The following is a 21,569-nucleotide window of genomic DNA, read 5'->3' as shown; positions in this document are numbered from 1 at the left end:
AACATCTGGAGGCTGAGAAAGCCAAAATAACATATGCAGCCCAGGAAGAGCCCCCTGAGAACAGTCAGCAACATCGGCAACATCGTTCTCTCGCAGGTAGCCGGGGTGGCGGGGCGGCTCGAAATAAATCTGTGGAAGGACGTCAGCGTTAGCAAGCGCTGTAATGTGGCAACTATGACGTAACGGCCGATTTGACGGCGTGAAAGCGAACGGACGCGGCACATCTGGATTGGGGTTCAGCCGCTCGAAGTAGAAAAACAGATATTGTGAACCAAATTCCTCCGATGCTCCTTTGCAAAGCCGAGGATCTGCCGTTCCGCAGTCGCCCAACGGCTAACGGCATTACGGGATTCCTTTAGCTTGCGCAGGACTTGGCATGACAAGATCATCTGAGCCTTCCCGATCCCTCTGACCTGCCACGGGGCTGCTTCCAGCAGCAGCCGGGCGGCACTGACGGATAAGACGTTCCCCTATGGGATCAAGCGAGGAAATCCTCTCAGGCTGTTCTTTAAGAGATGATAAGATGGACTCCAGCACAGCTCCAGAGAATTTATAGCCATTTTAAATGGCCTTACCCAGAGCCAGTCGGCGGCTCAATCTGCCTTTTGGCTCACCTTGTCACCCTGTAATTAGGGCGAAGACGTTGCGTGCGCAGAACAACGTCCGTTCCGACTGTTGTTCTATCCCGGATGGAGAGCTGCATGAGATCATCCGTCAGTCCACTTTACCCTCTAATGGGCTCGGATCTCTGACATCTGGAGCGCGCACAGAGGAATGAGCACAGGCCTCACACACACACACACCGCCACACCTCTATGTAGACTTTTGCAGATACGCTGAAAAGTTTATTTTGAAAGGATGTTGACGGGGCAGCTTGTTAGCAGCAGACCTTTCTGGCAACAAAAGGGGGGGGTAAAAAAAACACCTTTTAGAGGTGAATATTAGAAAATTGCTGGCCCCCGGAATGAGTGTTTATGCTGCAGCTAAACGGTGATGTCAGCGAGTGTCCTGATGCAGGTTCCTAATTAAACATCTGCCTTTCATGTGTGCAAGAGCCGTTTATGTCATCTGTTTAGGCTAGAGGAACGGAGCCGTTAACACGGTTCACTTAGCGTGATTGTGGTGAGTTAGGCACGCACTCCCTCTACAGCGTCCTTTATGCTTCAGCTGGGCCCTACCGAGATGGCATGGCGCACGTGAGCGTGCACTTGCGTGCATGCATCTATGACGTATTGTCTCAGTGCATCAGAAGGCACAACAGATGGAACCAATCGTCATTTCAGGGAGTCTGGAAAGTCTGTTTGCACTTTAAAAGATCTGTCAGTGGAAGCAAAAAAAGCTCTGACAGTTTGACCTTCAACCTGTTTTGTGTTACTTTTTTTGTAACGTCTGTGTAGATTCTCAATTTTCTCAATTTTTCTTGTAATGCACTATATAAAACACTTTTTTTGATAGCCTTTCCGACGTCCTTCGCCCAAAATGAACACCATGGCTGCGCCTGAACTCACCATCCAGCCACAGTTACAAGTACGAGCACTCCACACCGAGATAGAAGGTGTTGGGAGCAAGGGGGGCAAACAGTGACGACCACAGCAGCAGACGCGCACGTATTCCAGGTTATCTGGTGCTCCTTCACTGTAAAAGTGCAACTGGGATTAAAGAACACACACACACATACGCACGTACGCACACTGTATCATAAAAAGCGGTGTCTGAGATATGAGATAAGGGGCTTAGATGAGGGGGCAGGGTGGTCTGAGTGACATGGCAGCTCTTGGCTAATCCTGCTAATCCTCTGATAGCTCTGGGGTGCAATGGGACAGGAGGCCTTTGACCCAGCATCAAGAAAAGGTGCCAACATCCCCCCCACACTCACCCACCCCAGCCCCCACCCTCAGCACACACACTGTCCTATAAAGTAGATGATTTACTTTTATGAATGGCTACATTTCTTTGATAAGATTCTATTTGTGCACAGCAGCATGTTTATGTTGGGAGCGATGAGGCCCACAGGTATTTAGGCAGGATTGTGAGGCCAGTTAACTCCCACTGGTCGTCGCCTCGTTGAGATCGAACGTTCTTATCCCAAGCAAACTGAATCTGAACGAACTGTCTTCCATCAGCATTCAGAGCAATAAATGTACATACAATAAACGAATCATGTCACCTGATTTAAAGTGCATTCAACACTCACAGCTCCTGTTCACCACACAGAAAGACGCCGCTATTTACACGACTTTCAAAACAAAAGCACGACTTCCCAACCTCTTGGTCTTTATTTTAAAACGTTTACAAAGGATAAATCCTTTAACTAGCACCGCTCCTTACATTGATTTCTCCTTTGAAAGTTGCCAAGCGATTGTTTTAGTTGCTGTGTTATCGGGTTGTGTTCCGCTTCATTCTTTTTAAACGGGTGCAGGCGTACGATGAAAGTATGGACCGGAAGTGTATTTGTCGGATTATGTCCAGCTTGATGCTGGTGCTGGGGTAAGTAACGTGGTGCCTCTGTGACCGTTCACACACACCAGTGATGAGAGAGGACCCCGGTCACTGACGCGCCTGCATGTCGCACACCTGGCGATACTTTCAGCACCTGTTTTATTTATTTATTTTTCCAGTTTGGGCCTAAAATAAAACGGGCTACCTATCGTTTCTACTTTAAGGGAGAATTTGGAGAAGAAACGGGGCTGGAGCCCCCACCTTTGAATTTAATCCACACTGTTTGTGGAAGTTGCGCAAAGGATCCAGGATTTGCGCCATGGCAGAGGAGTGATGCGCCTGTGCCAAAATGCCTGGTAACTGGAACGCAACTTTTCCACGGCCGTCCTATGGAATATAGTCTGATTTTACAAAATCTACATGTTGTGCCATCATCCCACGTGAAAAACAAGCTCTTTCTGTTCTGCATCATGTTGTCCCTCTGGGGTTACATGATCTACTGTTGTGTTGGTTACTGCTCAACGGTGCCGAACCTTGCGCACGGCTCGGTGAGCAGACACCACAACGCCGCAGACACCGACAACACGGAGTCATCTCTCGGCGCGTCCAGGGACTTGCTGAACAACGAGAACGACTTGGACGGCAAAGGAGAGGAGTGGGATGAAATCAGGGGAGAGGTGAAGGCGTTAGACGACAACGCCATGTCAGGTTTCCTCAACGAGTCAGAAAGTAAAAAGTTGCCGCAGGCGATCATCATCGGGGTGAAGAAAGGAGGAACCCGGGCGCTGCTGGAGTTCCTGCGCCTGCATCCAGACATCCGAGCTGTGGGAGCAGAGCCGCACTTCTTCGACCGCAACTACGACAAGGGACTGGAGTGGTACAGGTACATCTGCTCGCTTCCTTTCAGGTGTGAGTGCGGACAGAGACCGGCCTCGCTGGCTTCTTCCGCGCAGTTACGCCAAACTGGCACAAAAAAGAGCCTGTTGCTCTGCGTCATGCGTAAAAGGATATTTGGAGAACTGTAACTTCAGGCTCTGGTTCGAGCCCTTAATGATTATTAGGCAGGTCTCTCTGGGTCCGCGTTCACGGGTCTATTTAAAGGATAATTTCATTTTGTGCAGCGTTTCTCAGAAGATTCAGCCTGATGATTGCAGGGGTTGAAGACGATGCTGCGCAACGTGAGCATTTGTGATCGTCACTTTAGGTGAATATGGGGAGAACGAGGGTGACTGAAGAAGCGCAGCTGCAGTCTAATTTTATGGCCTGGAACTCAAGGCCTCCCGATTCCTCCCCACCAGAACTTTCCATCTTTCCAACGTTTGTTTGTGAAAGCAATGCCCTGCGTGTTTGCACGACCTTCGCTCTCAGTTCCAGGAATCTCCTCTTTTCGTGGATCCAACTCGTCCTCTCTGACAGGAGTAGGAACGTTAGATAGGAAAACGGAGAGGCGTCTCCGTCTAAACGCTGGACGGGGTTCAGACGTGCAGTTTCTGAGCCATCAATTTACATCCTGCATGCCTCCATCTCTGAGCAGCCAGAGGCAGGATTTGGGATTATTAAATGTTCCAGTGTATTGGTTTAGAGGCCTCAATTAGTTTTGATCTTCAATACAAAATGACATCAATGTCAAAGGCAGATGAGGGAATGAAGCGGCGCGCATCTTTAGAATTGCTTATAATGAGATCTTTATTGTATTCTCCACCATGGCAACTGTCGTCCTTGCACCTTTCATTGCAATATGCCAGCTAATATTGACTCAGCTGTGTCGTTGCACAACGTAGCCGGAACGAACAACAGACACAACTCATTTGTGAAAAACTATCAACTTGTGCTGCCGAACTGCTCCTGGACTGGAGCTGAACGCCCTCCAGAGCGGCCACTCATTGTTCATGCGTGATAATAGGCGAGACTCTTGTTTCAAGTGTCCGTTTGACCGAGGCCGAGATCAGACAATGTCAGAGGAGCGAGACACGCTCTCGGAGCGGCTCCATCAAGCCACAATAGAGCGAGCAGAGCGTTGATCAAAAAGGACCTGTTGCTTCTGCTCCGGTGAGAATTTCCAGGCAGGTTTGGGACATTTTGAGATGATGGGTCTGCAGCAGCTGGACCTTTTGTTCCTCTTTACACAAGAGCTGCAGGAACTCATCAAAAGCCCCAACGCCGAAAAATGAAGTACGTTTTCATTAATTTAGGGGAATTAAAGGGCCGACGGAGCAGTTTTGTTTGTGTATGACCAAGATGTGAGGTCAAGCCTGACAGCTGAACAGTGTCGAACATGCAAGGGAATTCTGGTGTCGTCCCACATCTTCAACTTGAATTCCATCTGAGAAATAAAGAAGAGAGGGAAAAAAAAGCCTCCATATGTTTGACTTTGTTGCCCCCCAGACTATTGGTGCGGGGAGAGGAGCTGTCTGCTGGGTGGGCTTATCAGCTCCCGCGGTGGCATTGAGCCGTGGCTGCAACTTTTATCGGCTGTGATTGGTGTGTCCATCCTCTGTGGGCCCTGTTGTGTCCTTCCTGCCGGAGCCCCACGTACAGAGGAGGCCCCCGCACAGCGGGAGCTTGACCACAAAACACTCAGTCAGAGCAGCCTCTCACAGAAGCATCCCGGCTTCCTCTCGTTCGTCTTACCCCGGCAGTTTAACTGCTCATCACTGAAAGCGCGCTGGAAACGGAGGCTCCCCGTGTTCTTCACTTCATATTAATTAATTGCCGCGATGGTGTGTTTTCTCTCGAGGCGCCGCATATAGAACAACGAGCAGCCTTCTTATTAACACGCCAAGGGTGTTGAGGAAGACAGCGTAATCCTCCGCTGAGCCCCAGGGAAGCTTACCGCAGGCCAGTGGCAGATAGAGGGCAGTAAATTTAAAGTGAGTCTTTTAAAAAGTGCAACAGTATTATGGAGCTCAGTGAAAGGGAGTGCTGGAGGACCCCCGGGGCCTGCATTAACCCTGATAATAAAAGAGGAGACAATTAGTGTGAAACATGTTTTCTCTGCCTTCACTTTGTATGCAAATGTGCTCAGAAGGGTGAAAGTGCCCTTTGACGAGGAGCCCAGCAGGAGTTCATCAGAGAGGCCATTCACTGGAACCTGCCCCCCCCCCCCCCACCCCTTCCCCCGAAAAAGACAAACTTGACTATCCATCTTTTTTGTTTTGTTTTTCCCTTTACTTTCAGGAAGGCTTGTGAGGAACTTGTGTTTCCCAGGAGTCGGTTCATCTGAGTCCACAAGTAGTTTTCTTGCTTACTCACCGCTTTGCGGACACGCTGGTGTTGGGAGAAGTGATGGGGCCGTTGATAGAAGAGGCAGAACTCGGCGCAAACTGATGCGTCAGCGAAGTGACGGGCAAAGGAGCGAGAGCGGCGTCGATAATGAGACCCTTCAACGAAACAACCCACGTACGCTTCTATCCGATATTGCCCAAGCGCCCTGCGCTCTAACGCCGAGCCCTCCTGTCGCGTCTGCCGGCTCCTGCAGACAGAAATGATGACAGCCGTCCGCGACGCCGTCAGCATCCAAACCCGCATCCCCCCCCCCCCCCCCCCCCGCCCGTCTGCAGGTTTAATTCGCCGCGACGACTCTTTGGGCTTTTGCCTGCCGCCGTCAGACCGCAGCTCTTATTGCAACACTTTGGAGCGAGTGGAACCAAAGAAGCGCGCTCCATTATATCCTCCCGAGTTCTTCATCTTCAGAGAACATGTGCTGTTTCCTGCCTCTGTCTTTCTTTCCACCTCAGAGACCCCCTGATGGTAAACTGGAGCAACTTTTGAATCTCTCTCTCTTTGAAGCCTCGCCAGTGTTCGCCGGTCCTCTTGAACCGTCACGAACGGCAACAGGGGCCAAATGTATTTTACAAAGAAAGAGGCTTTTTTTTGAGCGGCCGTCACTCTTCCAGACACACCCGAAAGGTTAGCGTTGCTACGCACGTCTGTTGTCTTAAACAGCCTTAAATTCCTGTGGCTGTACTTCAAGCTTCGCGTCTGACTTTGAGGCCTGACTGGCCTCGTCGGCTCCACAAAAACATCCTCCGGTAATTAAATGTGCAGCCTCTGGCTCCGGATGACATCACCACCTTAAGATGGATCCCCATCTATAATATCTCTGGCTCTGCTTTTACACAATGGAGAAAAGTGTTTGTCTATTTCATTTATGTGTTGCTCCGGGCTGCTAACATCAAACAGCCTCTTTATATGGACAGGACTGCAGGCGGAACCGCTCCAAACACTGTTTGTCAGAGTTGTAAAGAGCTTAAACAGTGTTTGTGATCCCTATTGTTGGGATTTTTTGTCTTTCTAACAGCTGCTCCACCCTGATATTTATTAAAAAAGCACTTCAGGTTTCCATATTCCTCCATGTGTCAGAACTGTTATGTGTTAATACGAGGCTGACAGCTGCGTGACGGAAGCCAGAATGGCTCATGTACTCTTCTGTGTCCTCCTCCTCCTCTCTCCGTCAGACTGCCGGGCGGCCTTGAGCTCCACGTACTGACAGGAACAGTTGCGGATGGGGAAAAAGACGATCTCGGCACTATCATGGCAGCTCAGGAATGCTGTTGAGATAGTGAAGGGCCCGAGCGCCCAGGACGACTTTCACACGCGTGATAAAAAGCTTGCAGCGACCAAAACGAGCTCCCCTAACGACGGGCTCCTCTTTGATTACTGTCTGGAACTCATCTCTGGTTATATTTGTCTGATTAGTATAAGTGGGGGCATACCATCACCTCCCATCCTGTGTGAGAGGAGGAATATTTCCCACCGTTCCTGAACCTTCCTCAGAGCCAGTCTGCTGCTATTATCTCCCCACTGCTACAAAATGCTTGCTAATAAGAGGCAGTTGCATATGGCAAGATGTTAAGTATATACGTGCACCTAGCTAAGGTTTCTGGCCCAAACTTGTTCCTGACTTTGGTGAACTCACTGTTGAGGGATCCACGCCGCAGTGTTGTAAATTCCTACCTTTGAACCAGCTTCCTGATAGCAGCGAATGTAAACAAGGCAGCCGCTTTCAAAGGCTGCCTCCCGAGCAGCCTTTTTAATGGTCACACCTGACCGGCCGGCAGACAAAACACGGGCAACTTATGCAACACAACACTCCAGGATTAATATCTGTCTGCAGATTACAGAAGGGCTGATGCACGCGGTAGCGCTGCTGCCGCACAGGAGTGCAGAACCAGCATCCAGAGCGGAGCGTGAAGAGAATTTCCTCTCCGGCGGCCTCCGCTTGATTTCATTTCATCTGGTTCCTCCTCCACCTGATACAGCTGCTACGCAGCCTTCTGTAGGCATCAACATGAACTCTGGTGCACCTTTAGCTACATAACTTGGACTTCTGGCGTCCAACGTGCACAATTCGCATGCTCGGTTGCACTTTTATTACTGAATTGTTTTTGTATTTTGCTGCTGATTGATGGATGAAGCGTAATGTTGTCGTCAGTGTTTATGAAGCAGAGTGACTTTTAAACCCCCCCCCCCCCCCCGTCGGCCCCCGCGGAGACGAGACGTAGTCGATCTCTGCTAAAATGACTGACGCGTGCGTTTTCCAAGTTTGATTGCTGGCTGTTCTTGCCCCCAAGAGGAAAGCAGCGTTCCTTTTGAGCGTATCCAGGAGACGTGAAGGGTTAATTGCCGGGGGATCAGAAGGAGTCATCTGTGTCTCCCAAAACTATCAGCTAGATTAGGTTTAGCTTTTTTTCCTGTAACGAGACAAAATCTCAAAGCGAAGCAAAAGGGGAAGTAAATGTGAAAGACACGAGGCTGCTGCAAGCAGGTGATTTGAGGAAGAAGCAGAAACCCTTGTGTGTGTGTGTGTGTGTGTGTGTGTGTGTGTGTGTGTGCGTGTGTTTTAAGGCAGTAATGAGGCAGGGCTGATGTTACTTTACCCACAATCGCTTTGGCTTTTTCTCAGAGCAAAGCCAAAATGCTGTGGCTCGTTTTCTGGCTGTTTCCACCGCATAAATTTGCAAGATGAAAGCCGCCGGGTTTGGGGAGGAACATCCCAGCTCCCTGCGCATGTAACAACAGATGGTTCCGAAATTATCGCAATCACTTTAATGACATGGCTGCTCGGCTTCCCCCCGTTGCTCCGTTTAGATCTGCTGCTCGCAATCACGGCACGAGTGGATCGGCGCACGCTGGAATGACCGGCGATCCTTTTTTTTTCCCGAGGTGAAGTGCATGACTTTTCCTCAGATTAATCTAATTCGGATTATATTCCAGAACAGCCCGATTGTTACGAACCAGAAAAGGTTTTGTAAAAAAAAAGCCAAGTTATTGAGCTACGCTAACACCATCGTGGCAACGACGCCGGCCCGCCAGTCGACTAACGTGTTTGGCCTAATCCTAATAATGAGTTCACTTTAGTCGTTTAGTTAACTGGCTGTATTCCGATCGTCCACAGGTAGTCCGGGTCCAGGGCTCCATCTACAGCTGCCTCTTGTGTTTAGCCTGTAGTCTTTTGACAAGCGATCCCAGATTACTGATAGGAATCTTATTATTTTGCGTGTGAGTTCTTAAAACACATCAAATGACCGTTCCTGTGTCCCCTGCAGGGAATTGATGCCCACGTCATCAGACGGTCAGATGACCATGGAGAAAACCCCCAGCTACTACGTGACCAAAGACGTCCCCGCTCGGATCCACACCATGTCGAAGGACACGAAGCTCATTGTGGTCGTGCGGGATCCGGTCACACGAGCCATCTCAGACTATACCCAGACCCGCTCCAAGAAGCCGGACATCCCCTCCTTCGAGAGCCTGACGTTCAAGAACCTGTCGGCGGGTCTTATTGACACCACGTGGAGCGCCGTTCAGATTGGCATGTATGCTAAGCACCTGGAGCGCTGGCTGCAGTACTTCCCCATGGAGCAGCTGCTGTTTGTTAGCGGAGAGCGCCTGATTAGCGACCCCGCCGGGGAAATGGCCCGCGTTCAGGACTTTCTCGGGCTGAGGAGGGTGGTCACGGAGAAGCATTTCCACTTCAATCCGGCAAAAGGCTTCCCTTGCCTCAAGAGACCCGAGGGGAACAGCAAACCACACTGCTTAGGCAAAACCAAAGGCAGGACCCATCCAAATATCGACCCGGAGGTCGTGCAGAGGTTAAGGGACTTTTATAAACCCTTTAATAATAAGTTTTACAGAATGACCGGACATGACTTTGGTTGGGACTGATCTGGTCCTGGTTCTGGAACTTGTCGTTCTACAGTATATGTACAGCACTCACTGATGTGTATAAAGCTCAGAAGTCTATTTTATGATAATTTATTGTTATGGTATTCACTCACTAAGTTGCCTAACTAGGTTTAGTCGTGATCCGCCACCGATAGCTCTAAAGACATTTTTTTGTATAAAAGCACAAAGTTTTACGGGTCGAACAAGCAGGGTCGGAGGGATCGTATGGTGGATCCGCCCTCGCCTTCTTCTGCTTCACCTCCAGCTGAATGAGATTCAACTTTACACAGAAGTGGTAATATCCCCTTAACATTTGCCTGACCCCCCCAAGGTCTCTGGACCCATTGAGTCGGGTCGATAGCGGGAGACCTCAGCTGATCCACTGCCACTCGCCAGGTGGATCAATGCAGTAATAGCTCCTCATCATGTCAATTAAATCAGAGCGATGGCTCCACTTCGACCTCTCAAGCGCCGTAATAAAACCGGGATCTACAAATGGCCGTGGGTTTTTGAGCCAAATTTAAGCTAATTAAATAATATCTGTTTCCAATGCGAGTTTTGGACTTATTTATAGTCTTTGTTCATTGGAACGCTGACGCGGGAACCCGTTCTGGTAACCATGAAAACAAAATGGCCGACATCGGTGAGCCACAGTAGAAATGATCGTCAGCTGGCGCCTGCGTGTGTGTGAACTCCAATCGCTGCTTAAAATTGTGGACAAATGAGAATTAAAACCTCCTGACAATGAGACAGACTTGCTCAGTTAGCGTCACATATGGTTGAGTTTTATTCAACCCTCAACTGTCGGCATTTCTTCTGATTTCGAGGCACTAGTTTGCTGCGCGCGTTACGTCACTAAACACCCAAACGCGGCAGATTTGAGAGAGAAGTTGTGCAATGTGTGAATTTTTATGAAGAAATAAAAATATCTGCAAACTGTTTATGCTATTTTTATTTTTGAAGATCCTTTTGCATCAAACACCTTTTACCATAAAAGTGAATTGTGGGAACAGTGCACGGCCGGATTTGTGAACTGTGCGTTAATTTGCTAACGGGCTAATTAGCGCTTTGGCGATAACTGCGGCGGGCCGCCTCGGCTCCTCCCCCTGCTAACAGTGAGGGACTTGTGTTGCTATGACCTCCACAAACGCATACAGTGCTGGGTACTCATCAGGGACGTGTAAAAAAAAATGGCATTCACGCGTATCTCTGGGCAACTAGCGAGCCACCAAATAAAGCGAGGTCACGTTTCAAAGCGTTTATATGAATAGAAACAGTAAAGAAATAAATGCTTTATTCCAGAAACTGAGTATTCTGACATCAACTGAGGTTGTCTTCCACACGTTAGCTACACTGCTCTATTAAGGACCAACCGTTATTTACCTCTTCGCCACTACACCTTCATTTAGTCGGTGCTTCCAGGGGTGATGGGGCCCTTCTCCCTGGTGGAAGGCTGATCGCTTGGAAAACAGCTCCCTTTGCAATTACGGGGGGGGGGTTCTGTAATTGCTATGCTCCCGACTGGGGAGCTGTTAGCGCACATCCCTTCAGGGCTGTTGTAACGGAGGCTGCTTTTGTTTGAAGATAGGGAAGACAAGGAAAATATACACCTGGCAACGTCGAGCGTCGAACAGCTTCACACATCCAGTCGACGGGGGGGGGGCTACCAAGGGACCAGAGCGAGAGAAACAAAGTAGAACATAGTGGAGCAGTTGGGTTTGCTGCGTTAGAGCAAACGGACAGAAATTTCTGAGGCTGAGTGCCGGAAAAACAGTCGACCGCAGCTCGGATATGTCGGCGAAACACCCTGCTGACAATGTAACCGATGCAGGAAGTGAACTAAACACCTCTGGGTTGACGCTCGCAGAAATGATTGCAATTGGTGCGACTGTGCTGAGTCACAGCCGCCAAAGCGCTGATTAAGGAGAAGTTTGTCGGCTTGTTCTGAAATCCCGCTGTGAAGTTGACAAGTTAGCCTTCTGATGGGGGATGGGGGGGACAAAAAACCGAAAATATCACGTGAGAGCCACACGGTGCGTGCACTTCAAGGGAAGGATGATAAGGTACTCATACCCCCCATTAGAGAATTAAAAGAAATCATTTTGTCCAAGCGGTACAATCCCAGTCCACCCACAGGGGACAGGGGCACTGTCCAATAACGAGCCCTGGTGGGGATGATTCCTTTCAGAGGTTAATAAGACAATTGCCTTCCTCTGTGTCCCTTAATCTCCTGCATTGTTCAAAGCTCTAATCCTAATCCAGTGGGGATGGTAGGCTTTAATCTGAGCCAGTCAACTTGGAGTCTGTGCTGACACGGCTAACACAAATCTAATCCCCCCTCCAGTCCGAGCCACTTCATTTACTGCCAACGCAACCGTGGTGAGAGTTCCTATAAAATGTCTAATTGCACAATAGAGTCACGAGTGCGGAGCATAAAAATGAAATAAAATGAGGCCTTGTGTAATTTTGCTTTTGCACTATTTAGCGAGACACAAGATTTTCGTAATTTAATTAATTTAATTTTAACAGTGTTCTGTTTCCATTCGCACTTTATTAGCGTCATACATACTACACACATTTGATTTTGCTTGATCATTACTTCCTAATTAGCACACTGAAGTAGCATAACGTTAGCATGATCCAAGTTAGCGTGGCTGAGCTTTCTGTCCTTTCACACACTTCATTACGGCTGCGACTGCAATCAAGTCCAACCTGTTTTCATGCTGCTCGTGTTCACGAGGTCTGCAGCTCGTTAGCTCTCGATTGGCAGCAACAGATGGGGAAAGAGGTACACCTCTTTTTAATCACACTTTTGATTTAGTAATTACTTTGGCTCTAATTAGCATGAGCACAGCTTTACCTCAGGAGGCGTAATGATGCCACTTGAAGACGTTCTGGTTTCGTAACCTTGAGGATCTCTGCTTATTCTGAATTCCAAAGCAGTTCAGGCAGGTCGAAGACTAAACTTTGTGTTTACCCCGATTATAGATGAGTCCATGCTATGAAGGACAAAATGGAAGGTTTAGACAGTTGCCCCTTGACACACACGCACACGCACACGCACACACACACACACACACACACGCACACGCACACGCACACGCACACGCACACACACACACACACACACACACACACACACACACACACACATGTTGTGTTTATCACTCTGTGGTCTCTGGATCATTCTTCTCACAGCTGCAGATCACACATGCTCCATTTCTACCAGTGCGTCACTGTAACAGCACCATAGCTCCGTGTTGTGGGTCTGTTTCAGGATGACTCACAGTGAAAAGAGCCGACGTCTCAGTTCCGGTTTTTTTTGGCGGGGGGGGGGGGGGGGGCAGTCTGATCATCTGACTGATCATCTTTCCTGTGGTGATCTGAAGGAATCCTTAATCACTGATGGCTTAAAGTCCTGGTCCTGGTCCTGGCCACAGGTGGACCTGGTCATAAACACATCCTAATACGGGGGGACTTCTCTAAGTAATGAGCATTATTGGGTGGAGACCCCTCCCAGCTCAGACATGTCAGAGCTTCTCTGGTCTTATCCTGCTTTCTCTGCAGACCCCGATGAGGTGTGCGTCTTCCCCTGCCCACTGTGGACCAGTGTCACCTTTGTAATCCAAGATTTGGGTACACGCAGGGACCCTCGCTGGGATTACAGGCTAGACTGTCTGTTGCATGGTCTGGTGTCTGTCTGCTGGTTCTTCAAAGGTCTTTTAAGGGGCACTAATCTGGAAGGGAAGACTTGGTTCCATCTGAGCCTCAAGGCCAGACGTTTGTTCGCATGAGTCTTACAGATATATTTCAATATCAAGCAGATGGAAGCCCACGCGGCGCTATAGCCTATAAAATTGTGTTGTGGAACTGATTTCTTTATGACCGTGGACAAGGATAAATGGAGGGAGGGGGTTGAGATGGACTCCATGACTCAAGGCCTCGTTGGCTTTTAACAGAGATTCTACAATTAAAAATTAACTGGGGACAATATGCGCCGTAAGCGCCGGAGAAACACTTCACAAAGAGATCCTTTCCAGGCTTTTGGGGACACAATCTGATTTTGCAATTAATTGGTTCGTTAAACTTCAGCTCCTGGGATTAAATGAAAATTAAAGCAATGCCAGAGCGGAGCTGGGAATTTCCCAAGACGGCCCAAACACCAGACTGTTTATCTCCGATCTGGATCACGTTGGTGTTGATGCTACTTATTTATTCTATATGCAAACCTTTTTGTTGTGGGGACAAAAACTGCCAAAGGAGGAATCGCGGGTTGGTTTTCTAACAGACAGAAGTGCTGAGAAATGTTACAGTTTTGTTCTTTTTGTAGATTTTAATGGTTTATGAAGTCTGGACATGCTAGCAAAGGAGCAATTTGGAGTCTCTATTTAAGCTAACATGCATTTTTTTTTAGGCTTGGGGGGGGGGGGGGGGGGGGGGCATAGGAGTGTTATTACCATTTAGGACAAATAGAGTAAAATAATGTGCAGTTTTGACAAATTTGTACTGATCAAAGGGGTGAAAATAGGAAGTAAACTTGCTGTTTAACTGCTGCTGGGGAGCCGATCTGTCTCCCTGGGCTGGAACAAAAGTAAATATCTAGCTGGAAAAACACTAAAAACTAGTCAGTGTTATCACGGCATCGACCTTTGGCACGCCGCACGACTGTTGTGCTCAATTTTCTTCATGGCTTCTAATTTTCATGGGCCACTTAGATGGAAAATGTTTCCTGTTGTCTCCTGAAGCTGGATGATAATTAACAGGAAAGAGGAAAACGTTACCACTGAATCGGCTGACGGCTTTCACCCTCCAGGAGACAACGTGACAATAACACAGCGGCAAGAAACGAAGAAACGAAGAGAAGCACCTGGTACCTGGCACCCTGGACGGCTAACAAAGGTGGAAATGTGAAGCTGCAGTTTCCTCATTTCTCTGCAATATTTGCGCGTCTCATTCGGGCTAATCGCTCCGATTGGATCCCCGTGAGAATCAATTCAAGCAGGTTACGAGGAGTTTCATGTGTTCCAAGACGATTGATGTCACACAGACGATTAAGCTCCACACTTGATCTCCTCCTCCTGCTCCTCCTCCTCCTCCTGCTCCTCCTCCTCCTCCTCCTCCTCCTGCTCCTCCTCCTCCTGCTCCTCCTCCTCCTCCTCCTCCTCCTCCTCCTCCTGCTCCTCCTCCTCCTCCTCCTCCTCCTCTCTAAACCAGCGAACACTGCGGCCCTGATTCGTCACGGGGTCTATTGAGCAGAATTCCTCCTGTTGCCATGGTATCAGTGGAGCGCTGTCAGTCATCGTCACCAAGAAGACAAGCTCCACTTTTTCTTTTCTTTTTAAAAAAAGCGCCTGTGTTTGGTCTTTGCAGCCCGTAAAGCAGCGATGAGCGACAGAATAGCAGATGCTGATGTGTCAGTGGTGGTGGTGGCGGGGGTGGGGGGGTGGGGGGGCATCGTAAGTCAGGCTCAACCGAACTGCGTCCTGGAAAAGAGGAGTTTTGGGGAAGATCTGCCGAAATGGCGTAACAAGTTGGCAACAAGTTGGAATCTTCCAGGAGCTCGTCGCCTGTGTGGGGTTGATGTCAGTCGTTACTGGTGACGGAGGCGTATATGGGTCAGTCGTCCCGTCCGTAGGGACGACACCGTCTTTGTCCTATGGTTGTGCTCCACGCGTCTCATTCTATACCCCTGCTCAGTCAGCGAGTGCTACATAAACGGCGGTGGCGGTGGCGGTGGCGCCGAGGGTGCTGAGTGTTGCTGTAGTTTGAGAAGGTCAGGCTGCAGACCCATCAGTGGTTGTTTGAGTCACGTGTGCAGCCATCTTTTAGAGACACACTGTCACCTGTCAGCCTGTAAAAGGAAAGATTTGGATCCTTATCTGGTGTTTAAGGCCGTTGAATATGGATGAAGAGACGAAAGAGGAACGCCAACATTGTCAGCCAGTATAATCGTAGGTGCTGATGCTGGTTTTACTGGGGAAAAACAACCCCAGGCCTCTTGAAACACCAGAGAATCAGCATGAGGTCAGCAGAGATGACCCTCCTCCTCCCCAGAAGGTTCCTCCCCAGGGAAAATGGAATAGCCAAAATTGGATTTTTAGCAGCCAAGAGAAGAAGAAGCTGTTGAGTCACACAGATCAAAGAGAAGTTTATTATTTGGCTGTAATTTGCTTTAATACATGTCCCTGGCTTCAAACGGCGATATTATAGATATGAGGCGACCACCGGCTCGGCGCCGGATCCCTCTCATCGTAATGTGGGCAGGTCAGGTGAAAAGCCCACGCGCATTAATCGGCGCCCCACATTTGGAGCGTGGGCACATTATCCCGGCCGGACATTTTTGTGTTGCTGGCTGATCACTTAGTCAAGACGACCGGTGACCCGTGCCTCTGAGCACCGCGTCACGATATTAGGAGAGACAAGGCTGACTAATTCAATTATTCCTATAGGATTACAGTCACTGTGAATATTGTAATGACTGTGTTATAGGCAGCAAATAGGCTGCAGGGGGCCATTTTGCCTGACTCAACAGCAATAATCTCCCTCTGTGACTGCCTCGGGAGTCATTTAAATATTTTAACGGGTTGTTTTTTTTAAACGATAGTACATAATGGAAAGGATCTGGTGGGAGATCTGGTTGTTATTTGGGGTTTTTATAAATCAAAGCGCAGCGTGACTTCAGGAGAGCGTGGCTAAAGGTTTGGGATTCAGTCTGAAGCTGGGCGCCGCGTTAGACGAGCCGTCACGGACGACGTGCGAAACGAAAAGTCCTGGCAAACAGCGCGAGGATGAGCTGACAGGACGGGTTTTGGAAGCCAACCTCGGGGCCGAGCGAGCATCAGGCTCCCTTTGAACCAGAGAGGGTTCAACGGAGCTGCTGCGGTTGACAGACTCCTCGACCGGATTGACATTTTATACCTCTTGGCCAACCTGAGCGTGTGTTTTACGTCTCTTCTGGTGTGTTTACCGTAGCCTGGCTTTAAATAACAGAATTACACGCTGCAGTTTCTCTGCGTGACCACTTTCGGTTGTACGCCGTCCATTATTTAGCAAATTCTTTCCCTGTCTCCTTATTCCCTTCCATCTGGCCCTTGGGGCGACATGTTTCTTTCCTTGGAAAACAGGCAGTTCCCTGCAGCGCTGGGATGGAGTCGGCGGCGTGGTTGGCGTCGCTCATATTTGGCCTGTCTGAAAAAGCTCCCACGTGAATAAAACAGCCAAATTCTCTGGACATTGGAAAGGAATCGCCGAAAAGCGCTCGTCAAAGACCCGTCAGCGTTACAGAGGGTTTGAAAGCCTTGAGAAAAGACTTTCTGCCCAGGAGCAAAGCAGCTTTTTCCCCCCAAAAAGAACACGGCTCAGAAGATTTAGCCGAACTTTTGCTTTCCTCTGCAGCCTTTCTCCTCCTGTAGCTGGTGATCGGACCAGAGTGAAGCTCTCCAGCTGACCTACATTGTCAGAGCACGGCCTGGAGAAATTAATCTTTTGGAAAGCTTCTTAAGACAAGGAGCAATTTTGCACCAGCAACTTCATTTAAAGCAAAGGGGCTGAAATGGCTGATATTTCTGCTCTCCTCTTGGCCCCATCCCCGTCTTTCCTGGCCACCGGTTCCTCCCACCGCCGGTGCATATCCAGCTAAAGTTCAGCCACAGCCTCTGGTTCCTTCAGCGCAGACAGATATTTTATGGGGCGCAAAATCAGATTTCAGGCTAAATGTCATCACAGACAGCTGTATAAATTTTCTCTTTCCTCAGAACTTTGGGAGCTGGCTCTTTGGGAGAAGCTTATTAAAAACGACACATTCTGAACTCTCCCTCATTGACACACGCAATATTGATGACAAATGGCTGTTTCCCAGCTTGTCAACTGGTTGCCATCTTCCAGATCTGGACCTCGCAAAGGTTCCGTCGGCGGCAGATGGATGTGAAAACAGCCCATTCATCATTCTGAGGCGTGAAGGTCAAACCTGCAAGTGAACAAGTCGCAGAACTTTGATGTCGGCGCTTTTTTTTTTTTTTCCGAGTTTGAGCAGTAGCTTAAAAAAATGCTTAACGGTGCATTTGCTCGGAGGGAAAGAACACCTCTGAGGCCGATGAGCAAGCTTACGCGTTGATATTTAAAGATACGGTGTGGAACAGCAGAGGACCCATCTTAGCTTTTATATATTTGTGAGATTAAAACCCAAACTTACCATCATTTTTATAGGGGAGTGAGGCTGGAATCCAGAACACCTGACATTTAACAAGAATAAAGCAACAAAACTGCCCCATTAACACCTCCATACCTGTTTTAACCCCCCCCCCAAAAAACAAACAAACAATCAGGGCAACATCTTAAGAGACATACAGAGACTTTAAAGGAAATCTAACATGACATTAGCCACCCTGATAGCGAATATGCTAATAATCATTAAAGGAAAGAGTATCATAAAGTATCATAAATTCCCTGTGTGTGTGTGTGTGTGTGTGTGTGTGTGTGTGTGTGTGTCCTAAGCTCATATTTAGTTCTGATTAATGTTGGGTTTATAATCCGTCCGTGTCGTGAGTCAATAAAGTCTGACTGTAATGATCAGATTTACAGGAGCCGCTCTGTGGCCGATGGCGAAGGTGTAACGTACCGCTCTCATCATCATGCCGCTCTGCTCTTCTATGCGCGTTTGTTGTGCCGCGTCATGTCATGGTTTATGGCGTCGCCGGTGCGATGGCACCTTCGGCTGACAAATCTGTTGTTGTGCTTTGCCGCGATGATGTAGGGCGTTGAGTTCCGACGCCCCGGCGACGGCCTCTGCGGTCGCCGGTTCCTCATCTAGGTCCTGCCAAACCCAACGTTCCCCTTCCATGAATCGTCTTTATGACCCAGAAGGTTTGCGCCTGTGTTTGGCTCCTCTGCTGGTAACATATCAGAGGGTGGAAAAAGCCGAACGTCTGAGCCGCCGCGCCCGAAATAGAAAGGACTTGTAAGCGCTGCACACGTGATGCTGCCGCAGCAGGGCTCGTTGGACCTGCAGGAGGAGAAGACTCTTCCTTAACCTGCCGCGAACGGCCTGACTTCAGTTACCCGTCGATATTAAATAATTTAGGCCGCTTTGAGCGGCGTAAAGCCGCGTCAACGCCTGGTGCACCGAAGGCCGATCGACTGAGCTCTTTGAAGGAGGAACGCACGCTCGGCCTCACTGACCAATCAGGAGTCAGGTTGAAAGGTTAACTGGCTCATTAGTCGGCGCTCTCCTCGATACGGCCGATGATGACCAATGTTTGCCGTGGCCACTCGAGGCTTTGTAAAATATCTGAAGAATGTGAAAGTCCGTTTAAAGAGCCGCCTTTAGGGGATCAAACCCAGCTTGTGAGGAGACGCGAGGCGTTCACGTTCCAGAGAGACTGTTGTTTTTTCCCCCTCCCAAATGTAATCCACATCGTATCTGAGAGACGTTGGGTACTGTCACACCACCGTGGATTAAACACAACTAATTATGCTGGATGGGAAACTGAACACCGGCGGGGCTACACAATAGTCTCACGTGTCATCGATTTGGGTTTCAGTTTCATGCTCATTTACTCAAATATTTTTGTTCCCATTAAGAAAGTGTTTTAAAATGAGATTATATCATTGTGAGAATTAAATAACGTCCCTCCCTGGACTGAGCAATATCGTTATTATATCATTAACACGTGTAATGAGAGACGGTTCCTCAGCGTCTGATTTAAGTCCGATCCTCTACTGACCAACTGATACGTCTGACCTCCTGTAATCAGGTCTGGTTGACTGACAACAGCTTGACGACGTCGTATGAATCGGCTTAATTTTGGTTCTGATCCAGTCCACGTTCCTTTGAGGAAGCTTTTCCTGCCTGGTAGGACAGAAACCCCGGCTGTCCTGGATCTGGGCACCAAATGGACGCAGGTCCCAACAGGGGATTTGAACTGATTCTGGAGATGATTCTCCAGCGACAGAGGGGACACAGACAGCTGCCTCTGGGTCCAGAGTCCTGTCTGTTGTTTGTCTTACGTCACTCGGCTGCCACCTTTGGAGCTGTCGTAACCACCGCCCACAGTCAAGGTCGCCGCCGTCGCCAAAGGCCCCAGCTGACGGCCTGGGCGACCCGCCTGTCCTCCTGGAGGGGCTGGAAGGACCTCGCCCAGCTTTAGCGGGGGCACTAACACAGCTGGCCAAGATGTGATCACACAGGAGGTGTTTGGGCTCTGGAGTCTGCGAGATCAGACGTGCGCCAGGTTGTTGCAGATACTGTCAATATTTGCACATCGCAGATGTTTAAAGGAACCTGTTAACCCCATGCGAGCGGCGGCCCCGCAGATATTCCCCCATGTTGTCTTTCTCTCCCTCAAAGCCGACTCGTCCAAACACTGAGGGCGACAACTATTGTCAGACATGATTTAGACTGGCTGTGCCGTGTTTATACCATTTAAAAGCCTTTCCGGACTCACGCCGTCCTGCTCAACACTCTCTAAAGCCATAATTGGTGATTCATCTAGACGTTGTCGGCCTCTGAGGCCCTTTTAAAGCCACGGTGACTTAGCTGCAGCGCTAACGGTGCGGTAGTGGGCTAACATTTCCGGACTGACCTTTCTTGCAGGGTTTGTTTTTTTGGGCCGCTTTCACACTTTTAAAGTGCGCGGGTCAAACGCTCGGGGAGAGAAAAAAAAACAGCTGAGAAATGCCTCCTTTTGCCTCCCCCCTGCAAATGTCGGGGGCCATCCGTTGTTAGCGTGCTTGTGTGGGGACACAAGAGAAGCTGCCGACAGCAGCGCATGATAAACAGAGGGAAAGGTTACGGACTGTGGGTGGCTGTGGTTAGCGTCCGAGGACCCGTCCGTTATCTAAGCCGTGTTCGGCCAATGACAGACGAGGGTGCTCGGGGTTAAACTTGATCTGATTTGTAGTGATCGGGGTCCCAGAAGAGCCGCAGGAATCCCAGCGATAAGACTGGGATCTTCTGTGTCCCAGGAGACGGCCCGGCCCATCACTCTTCCCCTCCTGTTTGTTAAAGGTGTAATTCTACCTTTTCGCCATTTCACCAGCCACCGAAGCTCGGGAACATCCGTCACCGACGCCGTCCAGGAGGACAAACGGAGACAGCCACTCCGCACACCTCCAGCCGGGGCCCCGAGTCGCCGTCCTCTCTGACATCCTCGGGGAGACATGCGGGGGCCACTGGCCGGGGTCACGGAGGTTGAAATAACACAGCTACTTCAGTTTGACCTCTCAATTAGGCCACGACCGCCATCCTTCACCCGCTCTGCCGACGGGCATCACTTCCTGCTCTCAGGCTTGTTTCAATCAGTGACAGACGAGGTTCTCTAGCTGGAGATGAAGTCTGCAAACATCTGCAGAGCTGTGTGTGTGTTTGTGTGTGTGTGAGAAAGAGAGAGAGAGAGAGAGAGAGAGAGACAGTGTGTGCGCAGGTGTGTGTGTTTCAACTTGAATTTGAATATTTTTTCTGCTTTTTAAAAGCTGTTTTCACCTCCAGCTCCTGATGTCCTCGGGGCTCTGTCACATCTCCACATGAAGGACGGGTGAAATAATGTCATCACTGAGAAAAGACATTTGCTTGCGTCTTTTTTTTTCATAATTAGTAAGTAATTCTGCGGCTCTGTGTGTATGTGAAGCTGGAAAAATGGGGGGAAAACAACTATCTTCATGGCTCAGAGGGAATTTTAGGTTGTTTTAGACAGGAAGTGAGCTTTAGGGAGTCCTTCCTCATGTTGGGAGTCGAAGGAAGAGGCTAAAAATGTCACCGCAGGGGTCGGGGGTCAAAGGTGCCCCCAGGATCCACATTTGCAACTTCACCCAGCTCCGGTCCAGGCCGGCGTCAAAGTGGGCAGCCAGCCGCGCGCTAATGTGTATTAGCAAGACAAAAGCGGAGGAGAAGGGTGGGCAAAAGATGGACTTTGATTTCACAGAGATTTATGGGCGTGATGAATAAACCCGGTTCGACCGTCCTCTAC

The 21,569-nt window shown here is 49.3% G+C and overlaps 1 protein-coding gene across 1 annotated transcript; it reads left to right on the top strand.

Annotated features, from left to right (window-relative positions):
* Positions 1–2,522: 2,522 nt before the first annotated feature.
* Positions 2,523–10,547, top strand: hs3st3b1a (heparan sulfate (glucosamine) 3-O-sulfotransferase 3B1a). The gene is made up of 2 exons (XM_003964720.3): positions 2,523–3,322; positions 8,988–10,547. The coding sequence occupies exons 1-2, from the start codon at positions 2,829–2,831 to the stop codon at positions 9,604–9,606; spliced, it is 1,113 nt and encodes a 370-aa protein (XP_003964769.1). The 5' UTR covers positions 2,523–2,828; the 3' UTR covers positions 9,607–10,547.
* The last annotated feature ends 11,022 nt before the right edge of the window (positions 10,548–21,569 follow it).

Source organism: Takifugu rubripes, chromosome 5 (assembly GCF_901000725.2).
Source record: "Takifugu rubripes chromosome 5, fTakRub1.2, whole genome shotgun sequence".
Classification (NCBI taxonomy): domain Eukaryota; kingdom Metazoa; phylum Chordata; class Actinopteri; order Tetraodontiformes; family Tetraodontidae; genus Takifugu; species Takifugu rubripes.
Note: the sequence above shows the minus strand (reverse complement) of the source record. Positions and strands in the feature narration are given on the sequence as shown.